General features: G+C 36.7%; 2 protein-coding genes across 2 annotated transcripts; both read right to left on the bottom strand.

Moving 5' to 3' along the window:
- Positions 1 to 5,904: 5,904 nt before the first annotated feature.
- LOC149083608 (26 kDa secreted antigen-like) lies at positions 5,905 to 11,167 on the bottom strand. The gene is made up of 4 exons (XM_089235394.1): positions 10,991 to 11,167; positions 7,345 to 7,468; positions 7,117 to 7,251; positions 5,905 to 6,139 (listed from the first exon to the last, which is right to left on the bottom strand). The coding sequence occupies exons 1-4, from the start codon at positions 11,132 to 11,134 to the stop codon at positions 5,958 to 5,960; spliced, it is 585 nt and encodes a 194-aa protein (XP_089091520.1). The 5' UTR covers positions 11,135 to 11,167; the 3' UTR covers positions 5,905 to 5,957.
- Positions 11,168 to 15,432: 4,265 nt separating this feature from the next.
- On the bottom strand, positions 15,433 to 20,502 carry LOC149083607 (26 kDa secreted antigen-like). The gene is made up of 4 exons (XM_089235392.1): positions 20,336 to 20,502; positions 16,658 to 16,781; positions 16,434 to 16,568; positions 15,433 to 15,677 (listed from the first exon to the last, which is right to left on the bottom strand). The coding sequence occupies exons 1-4, from the start codon at positions 20,477 to 20,479 to the stop codon at positions 15,502 to 15,504; spliced, it is 579 nt and encodes a 192-aa protein (XP_089091518.1). The 5' UTR covers positions 20,480 to 20,502; the 3' UTR covers positions 15,433 to 15,501.
- Between the last annotated feature and the right edge of the window lie 256 nt (positions 20,503 to 20,758).

Here is a 20,758-nt window from a genome sequence, read left to right as displayed (position 1 = left end):
AAATATTGTTTTTTAAAGATTAAATAAAGGGATAGAGAACTCTTCTAAAGATGAAAAAATATGAAATTATTTCTTTCATTAATACTAGAATAATTTCTTTCATTAATACTAGAATAATTTCTTTCATCAATTCTTGAATTTTCCTTCAAAAATTCTGGATTTTTCTTTCATTATTTCTTGAATTTTCTTTCATTATTTCTTGAATTTTCTTTCATTATTTCTGGAATTATTTCCTTTATTAATTATTATTTCTTTCATTACTTGTGGAATAAATGCTTTCATCAATTCTGGATTTGTTTCTTTCATTAATGCTGAAATTATTTCTTTCATTAACGCTAGAATTATTTCTTTCATTAACGCTAGAATTATTTCTTTCATTAATGCTAGAATTATTTCTTTCATTGATCCTGAAATTTTATCTCATTAATTCTGAAATTGTTTCCTTCATTAATTTTGGAATTATCTCTTTCCTTCATTAATTTTGGAATTATCTCTTTCCTTCATTAATTTTGGAATTATCTCTTTCCTTCATTAATTTTGGAATTATCTCTTTCCTTCATTCTGGAATTTTCTTTCCTTCATTTGTTAATTATCTTTCATTAATTTTATTATTTTCTCTTTCATTAATTTTGGAACTATCACCTTTATCAATGCTGAAATTATTTCTTACATTTATTCTAGAATATTTTCTTTCATTAATCTGAAATTATCTCTTTCATTAATGCTGAAATTATCTTTCATTAATGCTGAAATTATCTCTTTCATTAATTTTGGAATTATCTCATCGATGCTGAAATTATATTTTTCATTTATTGTTTTAAACTCCTATTTATGCCATAAGAAAATAACGGGGAATCGTGTTTGTTTTCACTGAGTCACGTGATGTTCCGACGAAAGATGTTGGGGGACACCGTTCTCAGCACTGCCAAAGCGGAGACCGATGACGTCATACTCTCTCCAGTCAGGGGAGGTCTTAGGGCAGTGCGTCCGGTGCAAGATGAAAAGAGGCGTCGAAAGACGTTATTACTAGAAAAATATCTTTAAGGAACGTATTTGAAAAAATACGGTCAGTGAAACGGCGGTAATTACGTTAATACTGATTTTTTTCCTCTGGAAAGATACGTCGGTATTATTCGCTTCACGTACGATTTCTTTATTATTGTCATTCGAAAATACGTCAGTATTATTCGCTGAGCAAATGATTTTTTTTCTTTTTGACACGTCAGTTTGTTATTGAAAATATGATTTTTTTTGAGCAGCAGCATTATCGCACATACTATTTTTTTCAACGATTGAATACCTTTGAATGCACGATTTTATTATTTATTTTTTTTTTTGGTTTTGTTGGAAATACGTGAGTATTATTGAGCATATATCTATCTATATATGCATTTTTTTTTCTCGAATTATTAGTCATTAGCATACGACGGTGGACGTAGACTAAGTGTGGACATTTATAAGTTAAAAAACAAAAACAAAAGACAACGATATACCAAGCAACATGGCATACCTCGGGCGTGCAAGGAGCGATGATTTGGTGGTGTCTGTCCTCAGATTTGTCCTCAGAGAATGTGCTAATGAATTGTTGGGGCCAGTCGCACAGATATACAAGAGTAGTGTTGCTGATGGTATCGTCCCAAGGGATTGGACACTTGCTAACGTTGTTCCGATATTGAAGAAAGGTAGTAGAGAAGCGGTGTCAAATTATCGTCCAGTGAGTTTGACGAGTTCCCTCTCGAAAATTTTGGAAATTATCATCAAAAGGCAATTTGTGAAGTGGATAGACGAGAATAATGTATTGTCGGATAATCAGCATGGGTTCAGGAAGGGCAAGTCATGTGTAACTAACCTCCTTTGCTTCTATGATTACGTGACTAAGGCTTTGGGTAAGAGCAAAAATGTCGACGTTGTTTACCTTCATTTCCAGAAGGCATTCGATCGGGTCCAACATGGTAAACTCTTGAAGCGTTTACACGAGATTGGAATTGGGGGCAACTTGCTGAATCGGATAGGATCGTGGTTAAGAGATAGGTCGCAACAAGTTATGGTGAACGGGGAATTCTCTGGTTGGACAGACGTCACAAGTGGAGTTCCTCAAGGAAGTGTCCTTGGCCCCATACTTTTTTCACTTTTTATCGTTAAACTCGATCAGGGTATTGATGGGATTTCTAGCAAATTCGCAGATGATGTGAAGTTAATGGGGGTAATCGGGAATCAAAGCGATAGGGAGTCGCTCCAGACCAGTCTAAACAGGATTGCAGCATGGGCAAATGAATGGAGCATGGTCGCTCATTTTGGTTCGAACAACCCACGGTTCTCTTACGAGTTGAATTGTGTCACTATTCCGGATGCAACTAGGGTCACCGATTTGGGAATTCTCATTGACGAGCGGGTTAGGTTTCCTGAGCATTGTTCAGCGGTGGTCAAAAAAACGAATAGAATGCTTGGTCTCATTTTCAAAAAAGTCTCTTCGCGTTCTCCTAAAGTCATTCTTCCGCTTTTTCGAGGCTTAGTTCGTCCTGGACTGGAGTATGCTGTAAGGTTTTGGAGACCATACCTACAGAGGGACATAGACTTGGTTGAAGGGGTGCAGAGAAGAGCTACGCGTGTCCTTATTGGCACACAGGGCTTGAGTTATGAAGAGAGACTTCATTTTTTGAATATGTTCACATTGGATGAACGAGGAGAAATGATCGAAGTGTTCAAAATTTTCAATGAGATGGATAGAATGGACCATGAACTTTTAGTACACCGCCAATCGACTGCTTTTACAAGGGGACACAAGGGCACACCATAGACTTGGTTGAAGGGGTTCAGAGAAGAGCTACGCGTGTCCTTATTGGCACACGGGGCTTCCATTATCGATTGGTAAGGAAAAATGCGAGGTTATGGTGTCGCAGGGAATTTTCTCCAATAGGGTTGTTCATAAATGGAACAGCTTACCCCCGGAGGTAGTAAATTGTAACACAATTGACACGTTTAAAAAGAAATACGATTAACATGTTAAGGTAAATCGAGAAAATTATCCATTCTTAGAATAAGACAACCATAAGTATTCTTTATGGGCGCTGTATAATATTTTCTCATGTGTATATATTGTTTATAATTTGTGTTAATTGCATTTTTAATTGGGTTGCTGTATTTTTGAAATATATGACAACCATATCTTTATGGGCATCTTTTTATCCAAAACCTGGTTGGGTATTTTGCCTGTTGTGGCGTTGTATTTGTATTTGTATATTAGGAAAGAATACATGAAAAATGTTGCAAAGACTCGTCAATGAGTATGTGTGCAGTTACTCGGCCACGAAGAGGAGGATCGTTACTCACATGATTCATGTATAATTTTAATGGCAATTTTTAATTCCTCCTGCTCTCTTTGATCTTGGAACTGTGGTATTCATATTTATTTGCACTCAGAAATATTTTTACTTTTGTCTAGTCATGTATTGATTCTATCTGTAGAACACATGCGTCTCTTTTTTGTGTACCTTTAAATGCCACTTTACAAATTTCACTTAATTTGTTTCTAGGCTCCATCCAATTTTGTAAGATAGATGCCAGGGGTTTTGAAGTTTTTCTTCATTGCTTTCTTTGTGTCCTTACTGATTACTGTTTGGAAATTGTCTTTTTTAATTTCTTGACGTAATTTGGTGGCAAATTGTAATTCCTCATCTTCAGTGTTCTCTATATCTGGGTCATCTATCCCTTTATATGAAATACCTTCCACAGGGGGTATTACTGTAGTACTGTCATGTTCTTTTGATGTACTTGCCCGAACCTTCATATTCTCCTTATTTTTCTCTGTTAAAACTGTTTTCTTCTTTTTGCATGATTTCCCCATTTCTAGTGTCAAAGGGCCCCACCCCTTACGATTGAGGGATCATCGTTTATTACACTTTTCTTCTCAATGTTTATCCCTTTGTTGTCCCTTATTTTGGCGATCACCATGTCAACATTTTCTGACGTCATTTCTTTAATTTTATCCTCTGTCATATCCGTACTTTTACTGTCCGGAGTATTTTTTTGTGTTGTCGTGTATGTAAATCAATTTAACCTGAAAATACCTCTGGACACAACTTCATTTTCTGATGCTGATTCAGAGCTAGAAAAATGTAATTCAGAGTTCACAATATTCCTGGCATTTACTTTTGATTTTCTTCTGACAACTTTCCATTGTGCTACATTCATTTTGAAAAAAATTCCCCTACTTTCCCAACAAGATCTACCAACTGTCTTTTGATCGTAACTTTACTACTTTTAGCACTATTACATCTATGATATAATTCTATAAGTTTTCTAAGTCTAACAGCATCCCTACAGACTGTACTACCTGTACTACCAACTGGCAGATTATCATCCTATAGTCTATTGATTTCAACAACTAGTGTTTGAAACTTCTCAAACACATTTTCCCCAAAACTCTCCGCTGTTGGATTAGCATATCTAGTTACTGTAATTAATGCAGCCCCATGCTGCTTTGACTTTGACCGATGGCGTATGCCCTAGAGCACAGCGGAAATCCCTTTCCATAGCTATTAAAATTTGCTGTAAAATATTATCCATCAAAATATTACAAAATTGTTAAGCCCCTTTGATTTTTATCAACTGACAGAAATTATTTTAAGCCCACAAAATATTCAAATAAATTAAAAAAAAAAAATTTAGCCCCGGAAAATCGAGAAACGGGACTCTAAAAAACAATTGCTCACCGGTCGGCATTCATGAAAAAGACTGTTGACGGAGACACTTCAGTCAGGAAAATCCATTTTTTTCACGCGTTGTAATTCTGGTTCGAGCCGCTAGGGGGCTCCACCGTGCATCAGAGATGACCATCCCTACCCGGCGCGGTCGACCCCAACACCAGTTACTTGTTTTAAGAGCAGCCCTGCCAGTGGTGACGCTGTCCGTTTTTCGCGCGTGCACGCGCTTAGCGTAATGTCACCTCGCGTCTCAATTTGTGCTGTCCTTCTGATTTCCGTTGGCAGAAAAACAGAGTGCTTGCTACCCTGCTTCGTGTCGCGATCGCTGCACGCGGCTCAATTTGCGCTTTGCGTAAGGAGAAATGCCTTGTAATGTGTGAGCATTACAAGCCAAACGAAACCCTGCCTTCGTTTCTCATTACAGCCGAAAGAACTTGAAAGGCACCCATCATCAAAGTAAAATTGGAATCATTCCATTGGATATCTGGTTAGTCATCATTCTAGCAGTTTAAGAGAGGGGGGGGGGTGGTGGGAAGGTAGCTCAAGGTTGCTAACGTCGATTCAAGAGAATATGGTCACAGAGGCTCGACAGTCACTTATATGGGGATTATCGGCTCTAAATACTCAGCGGGAACTGCTATCAATATATTATTCTCGAGAATAACCGCGTGAATTTTTTGGCAGGTATTTCAATATTGAAATTTCACTCATGAGAATATTTGTCAGACGTTCTTTTAAAACATGGGTGGCGGCACTTGACCACAGACATGCACGGCCAGGTCTCTTTCGACCAACAGCTAAAATCTCTTCATTGTGACAGAGCGTTGGGTCATGATCTGGTTAGGAGGTAAAGAATTTGCTTTCGATGGTCTTCCCCCAAATCGAACCCGTGGAGCCCTACGGTAGCTTTCAGGGTGGAAGACGAACATTTTCGCACTGCGCTGTTCCGATTGTTACTGGTACTGGCTTGTAGATTGTATTGAACCCGCTATTCGAAAGAAAATAATGATTTTGACTTACAAATCTTCAGTTGTGTAAACGCTGTTTCATTCTGAGTAGGAAAGACTGGAGGGAGACTTTATGTACACTAAGAGGACCCCCGCAACTCATTTACAAAACACATGCCGTACGTTATGAAAGAGAGACCCCAGGAACAAGATTATGGCAATAAGAAATTTGAATCTTGGCACACATTTGTACGTAATATAACTATTATATTTATTCACTTGACTACATCCTTATACAATTCGTCATTCATTTAGCGATGAGCACTGACAGCATGAAATTACCAGCGACGGGTGGTTCCACGAGTTTGAACTGTTTCACGAATTTCCTGACATTGAAGCCGAATCTGAGGTTATCGAAGAACGAGTTGAGCGCATCGATTTCCAAGAAGCTAGTTTGTTCGTAGTAAAGGAAGACGCTCATGCGATTCACTGCAACGAGTATGAAAACGTTTGAACATACGTACATATTAGCTATACATTACTAAATGAACACACGACATACTTTTTCATCGTGATTATAGATCTCAGGTATAACAATAAGTGTTTTTTCCCCAAAATGAGCAAACGTATTTGAATATTGAATGTGTGATCGTGAATGATATTTCGGAGCTAAACAGCCGTCATGTGTATGGTTATCTGGCCGTGGCCCCAAAATAGACTGAAGTTGATTACCAATCAGGCATTTCATGTACCACTACTACTACATGACCGTACATGCACCTCGTGCACATTCCTTTGCGGAATCCCTAACAGATCGGTACATGCCGGAATAAAAGTTTTCAGTTGTAAACGTATTTATGTTGTGAAAAACGCGTTTGTTTCGTGTTCTTGTTGATGCTGCCATTTGTCCGCCATGTTTCGAAGTAAAGATGGCAAATGCTTGAATTTTTACGTTATGTAAGTATTGTGTTGTAGGTCTACTACTACTACTAAAACAAACGCTCATCGTTCATATTCCTCAGGATCTGTTAACGAATCGGTATATGTTGAAATGATGGTGCGCGTACGTGTTGCATTTCTGCCTGCTCTCCGTGGAAGACTTTTTTAGAGATCGGTTCGTATTCACGCCTTGAAGTTGGAACACCGTAGAAAACCAACTTGATCCAATCACTATTGTACCGCCAATGGGGTCTGGATCATCCTGATGAGCGTTCAGCACGATGAACTCCTTTATAAAAAAAGGAATTCACCACTGGATTTCAGGGACCCTGCTCAGTGACTGAGTACAGTGAGCCGCCGGAGAAAATATAGCTCAACACAAAGAAGGACCATCTAAAAAATACAGTTATGCAAATATATAAATTATTATGACCAAATTATCCAGAGAACAATACTATTTTGTTCTTAACCAACTTATATTCCGTGCAGCAACATATTCCAATGTGTTATTTGATGTCTATACTTACATAGTATGTATGGTAGTGATGGCGATACATAAGATACCACAGTGCTACCGTCACTGATTTTATTGCCGGGGATATTGACGACGAGCCAATCCAGGAACTCACTGCCGTTCAGATTTCCAAACAAACCGCCTGGTCCTAAGCAAACAAAAAATCGTATGTTTTAAAAAATAATAATTTGACAGAATTTATTTGACAAAAATAAAGAATTATATATATTCGATTGCCTACCAATCATGATCAAGGTATAGTTGGAGGATTCCTTCGCCTCAGGGAATGACACCGTCGGCCTAAATAGTGATTGGATCACGCTAACACTTGTCCCATAGTCAACTTCTTTTGCGCCATAACTCACCTATTCGAAACATAATTATTAGTTCTAAAGCAACGAATGAACAAACGAACGCCAAAGTTATATATATAACGTTGGCGTTCGTTTGTTAACTTATATATATATATATATACTGTATATGTAACGGCCAATTTCGTTAAAGTAGCCGTATTTTTTCGTGATAATTATGTCAATCAAACTGCAGTCACGATACTGTAATTATTTTTCCTTCTGAAATTTGGCGAAGAAACTATATGTGCTTGTATAATTATTTTTATAGTATTTCCTTTCAAATTTCACTTTTTTTCTCTCTCGTCACATGGAGCTAATCTAATATAGACATGTCTCGTACGTTGGCGATTAAAAAAAAATGGATTTGGCTCCTACCGGGCGTCTTACATCGAGCATTTGCCAAGGATCTCAGGCCACTTCGCGGAATGGCAGCCCAAAGTCAGAATCATTTTTTCGATTCGGACTTTGGCCAAAACTCTTGGTGAAGTCGCGAAGTGGCCTTCGCCGTCGCGAGTCGGCTGCACTTCGAGCTTTGGCAGTAACATGTATATTCAGGAGAAAGATTTTCCTGGTTGTTATGCCGATGCGAAATTTGAGGGAAAAAACTTCTCCAGGAATTGAATCCAGGTTTCCTTGCATTATGTAAACTAGAGACAGAACTTTCTTTTTTTTATAGCACGCATAAATATTAAATTATTTGCAGCGTCTCATACATAGCTGAATGAATGAATGAACGCCATAACTTTGCCACTGGACTTATCCCGTTGCCGAGATCTCTACAAGCCCAGCTTCGTGGCTGAGTCTGGGACACTTTATTTTGTGTAAAAAAAAAAGAGCAAACAAAACATTTTGACAATATATTTTCCCCGGACAATTGGATACTTTCGCGATTAACAAAGTTTGTGGTGATTACAGACGAGATGGGGTTGGGAGTTGGAGAAAAGTTTCTGGGTTTCGTTAAGACGGATGAATGTACGCATATTAGGATGGACGTATATTTTAAAAGCAATTGGAGGGGGGGGGGGGCTACCATGCCATCTCATCTGTTGTCTTACACTTTATACATAATATACACAGGATACAAAAAGAACAAACGAAATGGGAATGCTATCGGAGGGAGTCATCTCTTCCTTAACACCTCATTGCTGAGCAAATGGGTTTGATAGCGTTCCATAACTGAAAAATTCTCTGCACGGGTCCCAATGTATGTATTAGGGGCCAAGAAAATAATTTAATCTCTCCAGAAGTAGATTCATTCTTGTGTTTGGAAATTTGTTACATGCATATAGTGTTCTTGCCTTACACCATAAACTTATCTCATTTATCACTCATATGGGGCGAATGAAAATGAATGAAATGTGAAATGGACGCCTAAGCTCAGATCATCAACAGCAGGTTTGGAACTAGAGGTGCGAAAATGGCAACAACCTGTCCTGGAAATTTCTCGAGTAATTTAAAAAGAAATATGACAAAAAACAAATACTAGAAATCCTATGGAACTCCATAGAAGATGGGACGATAAAATTCCGTTTGTCTCAAATCCTAAAAGCAATAGATCAGCAGTGACCTCCGTGAATTCCTTAATTTTCAAAGAATATAAGATCAAACTGCATGAAAACATCAAATGATATATCCTGAATATTTTTTTACAGTAAAAACCTGTCTTCAACGGTATCCAAAGGACCAAGATTTTCTTTTCTGCTGAACACAGGTTCCAGGTTAACAAAGGTTCAATTCACATAATGTGGGAAACTATGTACATACCTATCTTGTGTGTGCTTGAAATAAAGTGAAAATAAATTATTTGAAGATATTGAAAATAATTTTAGATAAAATAAATAATTAGTCTATAATTAGTGGGTCTCGGATTTCTATGTCTTTGCATATTTCGCTAATTTTACTACGTGATACAACATATTTCACAATTTGAAGGCATAATTGGCATATTTCATAATTTCCGATAGAAAGTTAATTTTTTCCTCGCTATTCCGATTTCGCTTCAAACTGGTTTTTGCGGTTCCCGCGTGTGCCGAGAGCTCCTGGGACTAGGGATTTTATACACTTACAATGAAACGTCATTGCCGATTGGTGAAAAATCCTGAAATTCAGGTTTCTCAACCAATCAGCAATGGCATTGAATTTTTAAAGCGTAAAAACACTAGCCTTTCAAGGGCACTGGTGTGTGGCTGTAAATAGATTAATCATCTGAATCGGTGTCGGTACTCGTATAAAATTGGTAAATGGGAGAATTTTTTCAGTTTTTGTTTGTAGGAAATTTTAAGAGTTTCTATCAAATAAAAAGAATTATTTATTTTAATTTTGTGCGATGCTTTTCTCTAAAGATAAATACTGTACTTGGCTAGGCATTTCTACCTATAGATGGCGGCACACTAGTTCTGAATTTGTAGGGAAAAAAACACAAAAGGGAAATTTCAGCTGGATGAGATTAGTTAGTAAAAAAAAAGAGTTTTTTCAATACAAAAATAAGTGGGTAATGATTTAAGACTATCTATCTATTAATTTAGACTATCACCACTTCTCACACATTATCATATTATTTTGCTGAAACTAATGTTATTTGAGATAAGAAAGAAACAATTATTAAGACATACTTTCCGTCTTATAGGGCATATATTTACAGTTTTTTAAGAGCATAAAACGTTGTTTTAACTTCATCGAAAATTCTCAATTAGGGTGTCAATATCTGTCTCTTGTCAGGTTCATTTTGTACATTATACTCTATGTTTATGTAATTCTCAGTAATCGGGCCCTACTTACGACCCCAATACTGAGGATTATTTATAAACCCCGATACTGATCAGGGCATCGTGTATAGCAAGTGTGAAGAAAGTTGTCGCCTTGCCTCTCCCGATTCCAACAAAAAAAAAAGTTCCCCCCATGTTTCTAAGTGCGATGTTCACTGAGATATTGCAATTCAATAAACGGAGGAAAGACGGGAAAAAGCAACATTAACTGCGGGTAAAACGGTTTAATGAGAATTTTTCAACGTTTACCTACGAGTTTAGTGAGTTGAAATTTTGTTAACCCTTTGGTCGGGTATATTTGAGTATACATGGTAAAAAAAACCCCATTTTACAATTTTTTATTTTGGAGAAAGTACATCTCTTTTAGTGTCAAAAACTATACAAAATCCTGCTGCACAAATTTATCTCTCTAAACGAGAGATTATAAATTCCCTGTTGGTGTCTATTTTTCAGAGCTGCTAAGATATTACTTGTTTGGAAATTCATAAAATCGCATCAAATCGGGGAAATTGGAAATAAACTTCGCGGTAAAAGTTATTCAAGTTTGCTAAACAAGATTTTATTTGAGTGTGACGTCACTGTCCGCTATCCATACAAAGGTTTTTACCAGCTAACACACGGAATCGCCGATATTCCATAACAGAGCAATTTCAAATTAAACATAATGGATCTCGAATTATACTAATATGTGAGTATGACACAACAATGTGTACCGATTTAGTAAAATGTGAGTGACTCTAGCAACGAAGAGAAATAATGTATCTCTTACCTTAAGCTGGGAAGCGGGAGCTTGGTCAATGAGTTGTGGAACGATCTTGGCATCACGGTAAAGTTTGTCCTCCCCCGTGTCATCGGCAGAACACGAGGCGATCAGAGCAACGAGAGCTGGAACTAACAATACCAACGATTTCATGACTATCGGTTGATCCGTACTGTGTGTGCCTCGTTCGCAAATCGTTTCTTTTTATATACATTTTGCCACGCTTATTCCTAATTAAGTATCGAAATCGCTGCCACAGTAAGTGTTTGACACACGTCATCCTTGAATTTCGAAATCGAAATGTGACACGGGTTTTACCAGAAACATGACGTCTCATGAATTTTCCGATTCATATTCGTGCTATACAACTTGATCTAAGAGGCACGTTCCATAGCGATATCAGAGCACATACGTAGTAAGACATTATAAGGATGAATGAATTGGCTATTTCTACTTAAAAAAGACAATTATAAGATGTATCGATTTTGAAAATAATTGCCACTTATAACGTTTCTTCGTTATAATTTATTTTAATTCGAAGCACACTCTATTAGCTGTTTTAATCTTTGCATATTGACGCGCGGCAAATATGCAAGATCGAGAAAAAAAAGCTGCTTCTCTATGACCATGGATTTCAGATACGCACGCGATGACATTTTTCTTTTAGCCGTATAGTGAGTGTAAGAGTTCATGTTAAAAGTGACAAGAGCTTTTGTTAAAACTGATGTGCTCAGAGACGACCCCCGGAGCGCAGCTGTAAAAATGAAGAACGATCAATTTTCATTCTTTTGACTAAGGCAGCGGACTACGTACGGGGCACTTTGTTTTTGAAAAAAAACTGCGATTTAACAAAACAAGTGGGGTTTGAATCAAAATACTGTATGAAATAAGGAAATCCAGTGAAATTTCTGAAATGTCAATGAGCTATTCTAAATTATGTATTCAAAATTGGCTCATTTCCAGTACTTACGCCGGACATTGTACATTGAAAACCACACAATTTATTTGAATACTTTTATACTGTATGTTTCTATGAGTGTTATCTGGGCATTGAACTGAAAATGTTTTAAGATACATAATATATTCTTTCAGATATGACAGTTTTTTTCGTGAAACAATACGTGAATTTTCACAAAAAAAATCAAACTTTTTAATTAACACGGTTTTAAAATATTATATTCTGAACATATATCCACAAGATCCTAGTTCATTGCACAGCTAACGTTATCTGGAACACTGTGGCAAACAATTTCTTGAGAATATCTTTCATAGGTTTTTAAAAATTTGGTTTCGCGTGGAATAAAGTACCGAAAAAATGAATCTTCAAAAAAACGCGTTTGAAAATTGCTAGTTGCCTTCGAAACCATTGTTGCAGATGATTTAAATCAGCCATAACTTTGTTGTTACTTATTACATAAACAACAATAAAATAGTTTCGGATTCTGTGTAAAACATTCTTCCAAATGAATTTGTAAAACCATTTTTCCACAATATTTGAAAAAATCATTATCAATTGTCAATTGCCTCAAATATGCATTAATTATTTAACTATAAAAGAAAAACGTAAACTTAATGATATTGAATTTAATGATATTAATGATTTAATGATCCACAAACGACGCTAGATAAAGCGTATCTTGATTCAGTTGGGAATGGTCTCTATTGACCAGTACTCCCTTGATCTTCCTTTCTATCAAACCGTTCGCTGTCCAGACTTTACCTGATTACATTCGTCGATTTCATCTTCTGCTGCCATTGAGGCTAACGATCATATTTGACAAAATTTATTGCACGCGTATTGCATATTCTTACAAACTGTATTAAAACATGATTCAATGCTAAAAAAATTAATCATGCATTGTTTTGGTGGATGATTACTTTTCTGTACAACTGCCGCTGTTGTGAACGACGAAGGCTATCGCTGTACTGCTTTTGCCCTATGGTCTTTTAGGAAATATCCTAGGTCGAGAAGAAAAGGCTGTATCAATGACTGTATTTCAGATCCGCACATGATGCTTTTTTTTTAGCCGTAACCTAACATTATACGAGCTCATATTGGCAACATGATACTCAAACCATAACAATGGCGGTATTGTCGAAACTAATAAGCAGAGACCTGACTTAGAGCAGTGCTGGAAAAATGAACTACAAACATAGTTTACTCTGTTGAATATCCACTTTATAGTCAAAAGTGCCAGTGCCCACTTGGAGATTTTCTCAAATTTCCAGAAAAATACTAGACGAATCGTTCTGAAATTTCGGCCCTGTAAACCCTACGCTTGAACTCGCAAATTTCGAAGAAAATTTACTCACGAGTTTTAGTCACACATTTTTGGCGATTTCATAATCAGCATACTGCAGAACTTATTCATCGGCCAGGGCTAGCTTGATGTAGACGACCGTTTCATCATTCTTCTCTTCCAATTGGATAACGCCGGATCTGCAGCACCAAGTTGATGCTCTTTCAAATATGCTGATTAGGCTTTTCTTGATATCCAATGCTGCTTCTAGTTTTAATTGCCCAAATACGGTAGTTACCTCCATTCAAGCCAGGAATTAACGAAGGCAAAGTCCTATCATTATAAAGTTCATTTCTAACAACCGGCAAAATTTTACAACTCGTTAAATTCAATCCGTTGCTTGTACAAGTCTCGTTTTAATCAGATGAACTACGTTCTGCTACCAACGCATGCGTGTTTGTAGGAGGCTCAAAAGCATCCCGAGCGTAAATGTAAAATGCGTGATATTTATTCAATATTTTCAGCTGAAAAACAAGTTACACAATAATCATCACAATCGCAAGATGAAAGCACATAACAAATCTATATACAGGGTGTGCTGTAAGGGCTAACGCGACCTTTATCTCATCAACCGTCTGTCGTAGATGCATGATTCCAATTTAAAAAATGTTCAAAAATTACCCTGCACACGTTTTTAGAGTGAAAATACAGTGCGTCACAAAATAAATAAATAAATATTTATATATATATATATACATTTTTACAGCGTCCTCCTCGTTCTCCATTCTCCAATTAAAAGTTATTGCCCTGTAGCTTCTGATACCAACATAAAAATTCTATGTTTCTAAGTGCAATATCCACCAATATATTTGAATTCAAAATCGGAGAAAAGTTATGAAAGAACACTAAAAAGTGACGGACAACGATCATTTCCTTCATTTATGCCGTTCTTTTCCAACTCTTCTCCGATTTTAAATTCGAATATCTCATCGAGTACTGCACTTAGAAACTTCCTTGTTTTGTTGAAAGACAGGGCAACAACTTTCTGATTGGAAGTTAGAGAAAAGGGAGAGACCATATACAAATTAAGATTTTTTTTTTATTTTGTGAAACATTGCATTTTCGCTCTCAAAACTGGTACAGAGTTATTTTTGAACGCCTTTTGAGCAATTTTTAAATTGGAATCATACCTCTACCAAGGACGGTTGATGAGACAAAGGCTAGCACTTGCAGGACACCCGGTATACGACTCCTACATCCGCAGCTGAAAGGGAAGGAAAAAAATACAAAAATTAAACTCCACAAAGATCGCAACTTGTGATAATTCTAACAATTTCTGCGATGAGACCAGGACCCAATTTCCGCATGGGAAACCGTTGGCATTTGCAAACGAACCCCCATGATTTAAAGAACCCCCAAATTTATACAATAAAAAAGCCCATACATTTTACTCGAATGCTACATTTTTTTTCAACAGACTTGCTGTTTATCACTAGCAGTTCCAGGTGATGGCTCAAGCGTTTTTCGTTACTTTTGTCCCACTTTTTGGGGACGAAAGTAGCGAAAGTAGCTTTTATATATTCCTAATCAGAATTATTGGCTTTAAAATTTGTTATTTACCTAAACTAAAAAATGAACTGGATACCTTCCACAAATAAAGGTTTGGCAACAACGAAACACGTGTGTTCAACAAGATTATGAGAACAGCACTGCTGCAACATAGCGGTGAATATTAGACCTCTATTGAAGGTGAGAGTTTCCTTAACCAGTGGTTACGGTCTGGAGGAATCGTCAGCTACTACGCGAACCTGGAGCAATTAGCTTGTGTTGCATGCATATTTCTAACATTTTTTCGTTTTGGGACAACGCAACAAGGCAATAGTAACCCGTGTTTACGTAATTCCGTTTGATTATTACAGCAGGTGTTTTAGAATAATCCAAGAAGGAAAACATACGAAATAAAATGTAGATTTTATATTTTATTCAGTCCCATCAAAATTAGTCATAAATAAATGTGACGTGAATTAAACAGAAATAAAATATCACGCAATTAATTCAAATGAATTTTCAATAATAAGACACATTTTCTCAAAGTTATCATTTAAATTTTTGCTGCTCTGTTCCTATGAATAAATTTCATATAATGGCACCACAAGTAATAGCAAAGTCACAGTGAGACGATATCTAATGAAGACCATATCATTCAAAAAATCAACAAAAATATATTTTTATTCCCATTTGCCCTTCCCTACACATTTTCGCCTTATTCTCGTCGTAAATCTAGATGAGCACGGAGTATAAGAAATTGCCAGCGACGGGAGGTTCGACAAGGTTGAACTGCTTCACGAATTTCTTGAGATCGAATCCGATTCGGAGGTTATCGATGAAAGTGCTGATCGGGCCGATTTCCAAGACGCTGGTTTGCTCGTAGTAAAGGATCACGCTCATGCGAGTCACTGCAACGAGTTCAAAAATGTATGAACATACAGTTATAGTAGGTATGTGTCAAACAATCATTTTTCATCGTGATTATAGATTTCCAATATACAGTTTCTATAATCGTAAGTACAGGGTGATTATGATTAAAAGTCCGAAACACAGTACTCTCCCGTGACGTGACGTGATTATCACGTCAAAGATGTTATGAATTCTGATTCATTAAAATTATGCGGCGTGGAATTCGCACGTCACAGATAGTACGAGGTGCCCATACGCAAAGAACCTGCTTAACGGAAAATTCTACGTACTTGTCTACTTGACAACTTCACAACTGAAAGGCGTTTGAACGGCTCCTAAAATCTGTATACATTTTGAAACTACTCCTAAACTACTTGACGAGAGTGAACATTCTTTTAGATCATGAATGATTTTTCTAGTTGAAGAGCGATTTCATAACTAAACTTTTGGTCAAAAATAGAATGAAGAGAATTGATCAATCAGACAATGTCGATAATATGCTCTACAAATTTACTCTAAAACCGATTTAATAAATAGAAAATAGTTTATTCTTGGATGTTGGGGACCCCGCTAAAGACAGGGAGCTACACAAAAGGCTCTAACTAATAGCCGACGGATAGCCCTCAAACTACAATTATATAAAAATATAAATTATTATGACTAAGTTATCCAGTGAACCACTATATTTTGTTTATAAGCCATAAAGTCTACCCAGTGTACAAAATAATCTAATGTTATTTGATGTCGATACTCACATAGTACGCTTGGAAGTGATGGCGACACATAAGCTACCACAGTTCGACCGTCACTGATCCTATTGCCGGGGATGTTGACGACGAGCCATTCCAGGAACTGGCTGTTATTCAGACTTCCAGTCAACACGTTAGGTCCTAAGCGCAAAATCGTATATCATCATGGAAAAATAATTTCATAGAAATTTATTTGACAAAAATAAAGGAATTTATATTCAAGTACCCACCAATCATGATCAAGGTATAGTTGGCGGATTTATTCGCTGATGCGAATGACACCGTTGGCGGCAATACTGATTGGTACGTGGGAACCTTCGTTCCATACTCAACATCTTTTTCGCCATAAGTCACCTATTCGAAAACATACTTATTAATTTTCTAGAAAAGAATAATCGAATATCAAAGTGTTATACTGAACAGTAATATGAGCCACTTCCCTAAAGGACGTACACTGATTATTTCGTTACTTAATTAAGCAAAGTGAATTTCGTTGCTCCCCCCAAATCACATGGAAATCAAATTATATACAGGTTGGACACTATCGACAGCCCAATATTTACCCACGTGTTTCCTTGTGGAAAACGAATAAGGGAGAGTGTTTTCCCATTTTAGGATCAGACAAATATTAAAGGAAATAATAACGTTTTGAAATTTTGTGGCATATGTCAGTTTTGTTGCGGTCAGTTACACTCTACAAAACCAACGAAAGTAAATTTCTCCGCCAGCAGCTTGTTGCTACTATTTCAAAAATTAATTAAAGTATTCAATCCCGTTGGAATCGAAGTGCGGCCGCCTTTACTCGCGACTGGCTCTTATTCTCTCCATGTATAGTGTGATGTTATAACCTTGTTATTACATGGTACTCTTGTTCGCTATATTGGCATATTTATAACGAGATTTGTAGAGCGTCAACCAAAAGATCTATTTGAAAATCTGTTTTTCCAAAATCCACATTTTTTTTTGCCAAAATGTTTTTTTTTTCATTCGCTGTAAGACAATTTTTTTGAAGAAAAGAAACTAGTTTCTATAGCTTTATGGCTCTCTTGATTACCTGCAAGGTTAAACCTTTGTATTACCTTAAAAACGCCAAAGTTATGCGTTTTGGTGCACGTTCGGTGAATATGGTGGAATTCAAAACCGAAGTCGTCAATTTTAATGCGCCATAATTCCATAATTACGGTCGAATCAAAAAAACTAAAAACACTTTTCCTCGCAAGTTTTCCACAAGGAATCTGGGTATAATTATTGGGCGGTCGATCCACCTCGTATTCACATTTTACACATATCTTGAATAACTATATTATGATCTTAAGGCTATGAGAAATGGCAAAAACATCGACATAGTTTATCTTGATTTTCAGAAGGCGAAAGATCGGGTCCAGCATAGTAAACTCTTGAAGCGTTTTAACATGAGATTGGTGGCAACGTGTTGAATTTTATAGGATCGTGGTTGTTAGATAGGTCACGGCGGGTTATGGTGAACGGTTATTTTAATTAATTTTAATTAGGTGTTAGGAATCGTTAGGATTTCCCGGAAATCCTAAAAAAGAGGCAAAAGCAAGTGTCATTGGATAAGGTTCTTTTTGAAAGTCACGCGAGAACAGTGAGTCGTTTTTTGTTGTTGATGATATTAATATTAAAGTTATCACACTTCATGGAAATTACGTTAGCACAAAGTAATTGTTATTGTAATACAACACACGAACCCTGATTTACGTGGAAGGTACACGTGTTTGGGCGAAAGCAAACACATCAGCTCCATTGTAATAACGAGAAAATAAATTAGAAAAGCACAAATTTTTGCTCGTAATGCGAACACCCCCTTAAAATCATTCTAAACGATACTCTTCTTCTGTCTCTCGTCGTTTAGAGCAAGTTAATTTGTAAACATTATCCTATTGTACGTTTATTTATGGTGTTGTTTGTATTACACATGTTTTATTGCATCATATATAATTGTTAATGTCCTTAATTATTGATTGAATGCCGTTTTGTTCAGTCATTTTTATGTGAATGACTAATTGTGGAACGAATTTTCCACGTTTCCATTATTTCCTATAGGGAAGTTTGATTCGCATAACGAGTTATTCGGATAACAAGCACGTTGGCGGGACGAATTAAGCTCGTTAACCGAAGTTCCACTGTATATATATATATATATATATATATATATGGTTTTTTTTTTGTTAAAGTTCCATTTTGTATAGAATTGAAAAATGAGAAAAAGTGATAGCTTATGTCCAGGGCTCACATCAGGGGGAAACACCCTTACATTGGCTTAACACAGAACGTTTCTGAGAGCATTTCTTGAACTCCATAGCCTAAATAGACGCTCGATCCCCCTACACTACATATTACAGCTGCCCCTATGTGGCGCTTTTTTCTATATATATATTTCTATTTATTATTTCTTTTTTCTATATATATATTGGTGATATGCCCCGGGTTGAGTATTTCGGTTATATTTGACATCAATATATTTTAATTAGTGTAATTTTTTTTCCAGCCATCTGGTTGGGAATTTTCCTGTTGCGACCCTTGTATTCGAATTAATTAACAAATGTCACACACTTAAGTACGGTCATTAAAGTAACGCCTCCTCGACGTACTAAAATGCAATATTTTAAGTCAGAAAGACAAGAAAAAAATCCAGTCAGGGGCAACTCATTGTGGAAAATGATTCCTTAAAATGCTTTGACATTGAAAGCAGAATAAAATTCGAAAAATAAATTGATGTGTGATCACAAATTGGCAAAATCATTTAATGCTAAAAACAAAGTGCAGGCCGTATATAATGCACCTATTAATAATCTAGCTCCAGCTATAATTTCATTCGAATATAGGTAAGAAGCGAAATATCTTTTCTCGAAATGTGCGGCAATATACAGTGTTTCCTAAAAGTACTATTTTTAAATCTTCTTTTATCTCATCCACCGTTCATCGTATAGACCAGTGGTTCCCAACGTGGGCGTTAAAGCCTCCTGGGGGCGATGGAATCTTCCAGGGGGGGGGAGGAAGAAGCTACGGGTTTAGCATATGATCCTATGGGTTAGATTGCGATGGGAGGAAAAAAGAAATTCTGAAGAAGGGAGCGATGGGACAAAAAAGGTTGGGAAACTATACTACGGACGCATGGTTCTAATTTAAAAGAAATGTTCAAAATGTGTTCGAAAATCACTCTGAACCAGTTTTCAGGATGAAAATATGTGTCATAAAATAAGAAATCTAAACATTTATACTGTGTCCCCCCGCCCCCGTTTTCCAACTTCCAATTAAACAGTTGTTGCCCTGTCTCTCGTGAGGCTAACAAAATAGATTCCACTTTTCTAAGTGCAATATTTGCCGATATATTTTTCCATTCAAAAATCTGGGAAAAGTTATGAAAGTACAGCATAAAATAACGGACAACGCTGCTTTTTCTCGTTTATGCTGTTCTTTCCCAATAATTCTCCAATTTCTTTAATTCAAATGTCTCATTGAATAAGACACTTATAAACGTGAATTTTTTTCCTTGGCCTCAGGAGAAACAGTGCAAAAACTTTTCAATTGGAAGTTAGAGGACAGGGACCCCGTTTGAAGATTTAGATATTTTGTCTTTTGTAACACTGTATTTTTAGTCCTGAAAGCTGTACAGGGAGATATATGAACATATTTTGAACATTTCTGAAATAGAACCATAGCTCTACGACGAACGGATGATGAGATAAAAGCCCAATGAGGACTCACAAAACATCCTGTATAGCAAGTTCGTACGCATAACACACGGAATCGCTGATATCCCATACCAGACAAAATTAATCAAAATGGCCTTCGAATTAACTGAAACATGGCACGGAATATGACTAAAAATGTATCAATTTAATGAAATTTGAGTGACTAACGAAGAGAAATATTGTATCTCATACCTCGAGCTGGGAAGTCGGAGCTTCGTCAATGACTGCCGGAACGATCTTGGCTGCACGGAAAGCTTCGTCGCTCCCCAGGTGATTGGCAAAACACACCGCGATCAGAGCAGCGAGAGCTGGAACCAACAATACCAACTGTTTCATGACTATCGGTTGATCCGCACTGTGTGCATGCCCCGTTCAGAAATCATTTCCTTTTATACACGATTCTTTCCGCGTGTTTTACTCATTCAACATCGAAATAACTCAAAAGATTGACGTTTGACATGTATTTTGTCAAGTTCAAGAAATAACACGCGTTTTCAAAAAATGTCATTTGACGAATTTCCTGATTCGTATTCGCTACTAATTCTTTTTATATTTAATATAAATTTTGCCACGTTTATTCCTAATTGAGTATCGAAATCCCTCCGACAATATGCG

This window comes from Pholcus phalangioides, unplaced genomic scaffold, assembly GCF_987345545.1.
Source record: "Pholcus phalangioides strain wild (caught in Gottingen) unplaced genomic scaffold, Ppha-v1.0 ptg000008l_1, whole genome shotgun sequence".
NCBI classification, from domain to species: domain Eukaryota; kingdom Metazoa; phylum Arthropoda; class Arachnida; order Araneae; family Pholcidae; genus Pholcus; species Pholcus phalangioides.
The sequence above is the reverse complement of the archived record's forward strand: the minus strand, read 5'-3'. Positions and strand labels throughout refer to the sequence as shown.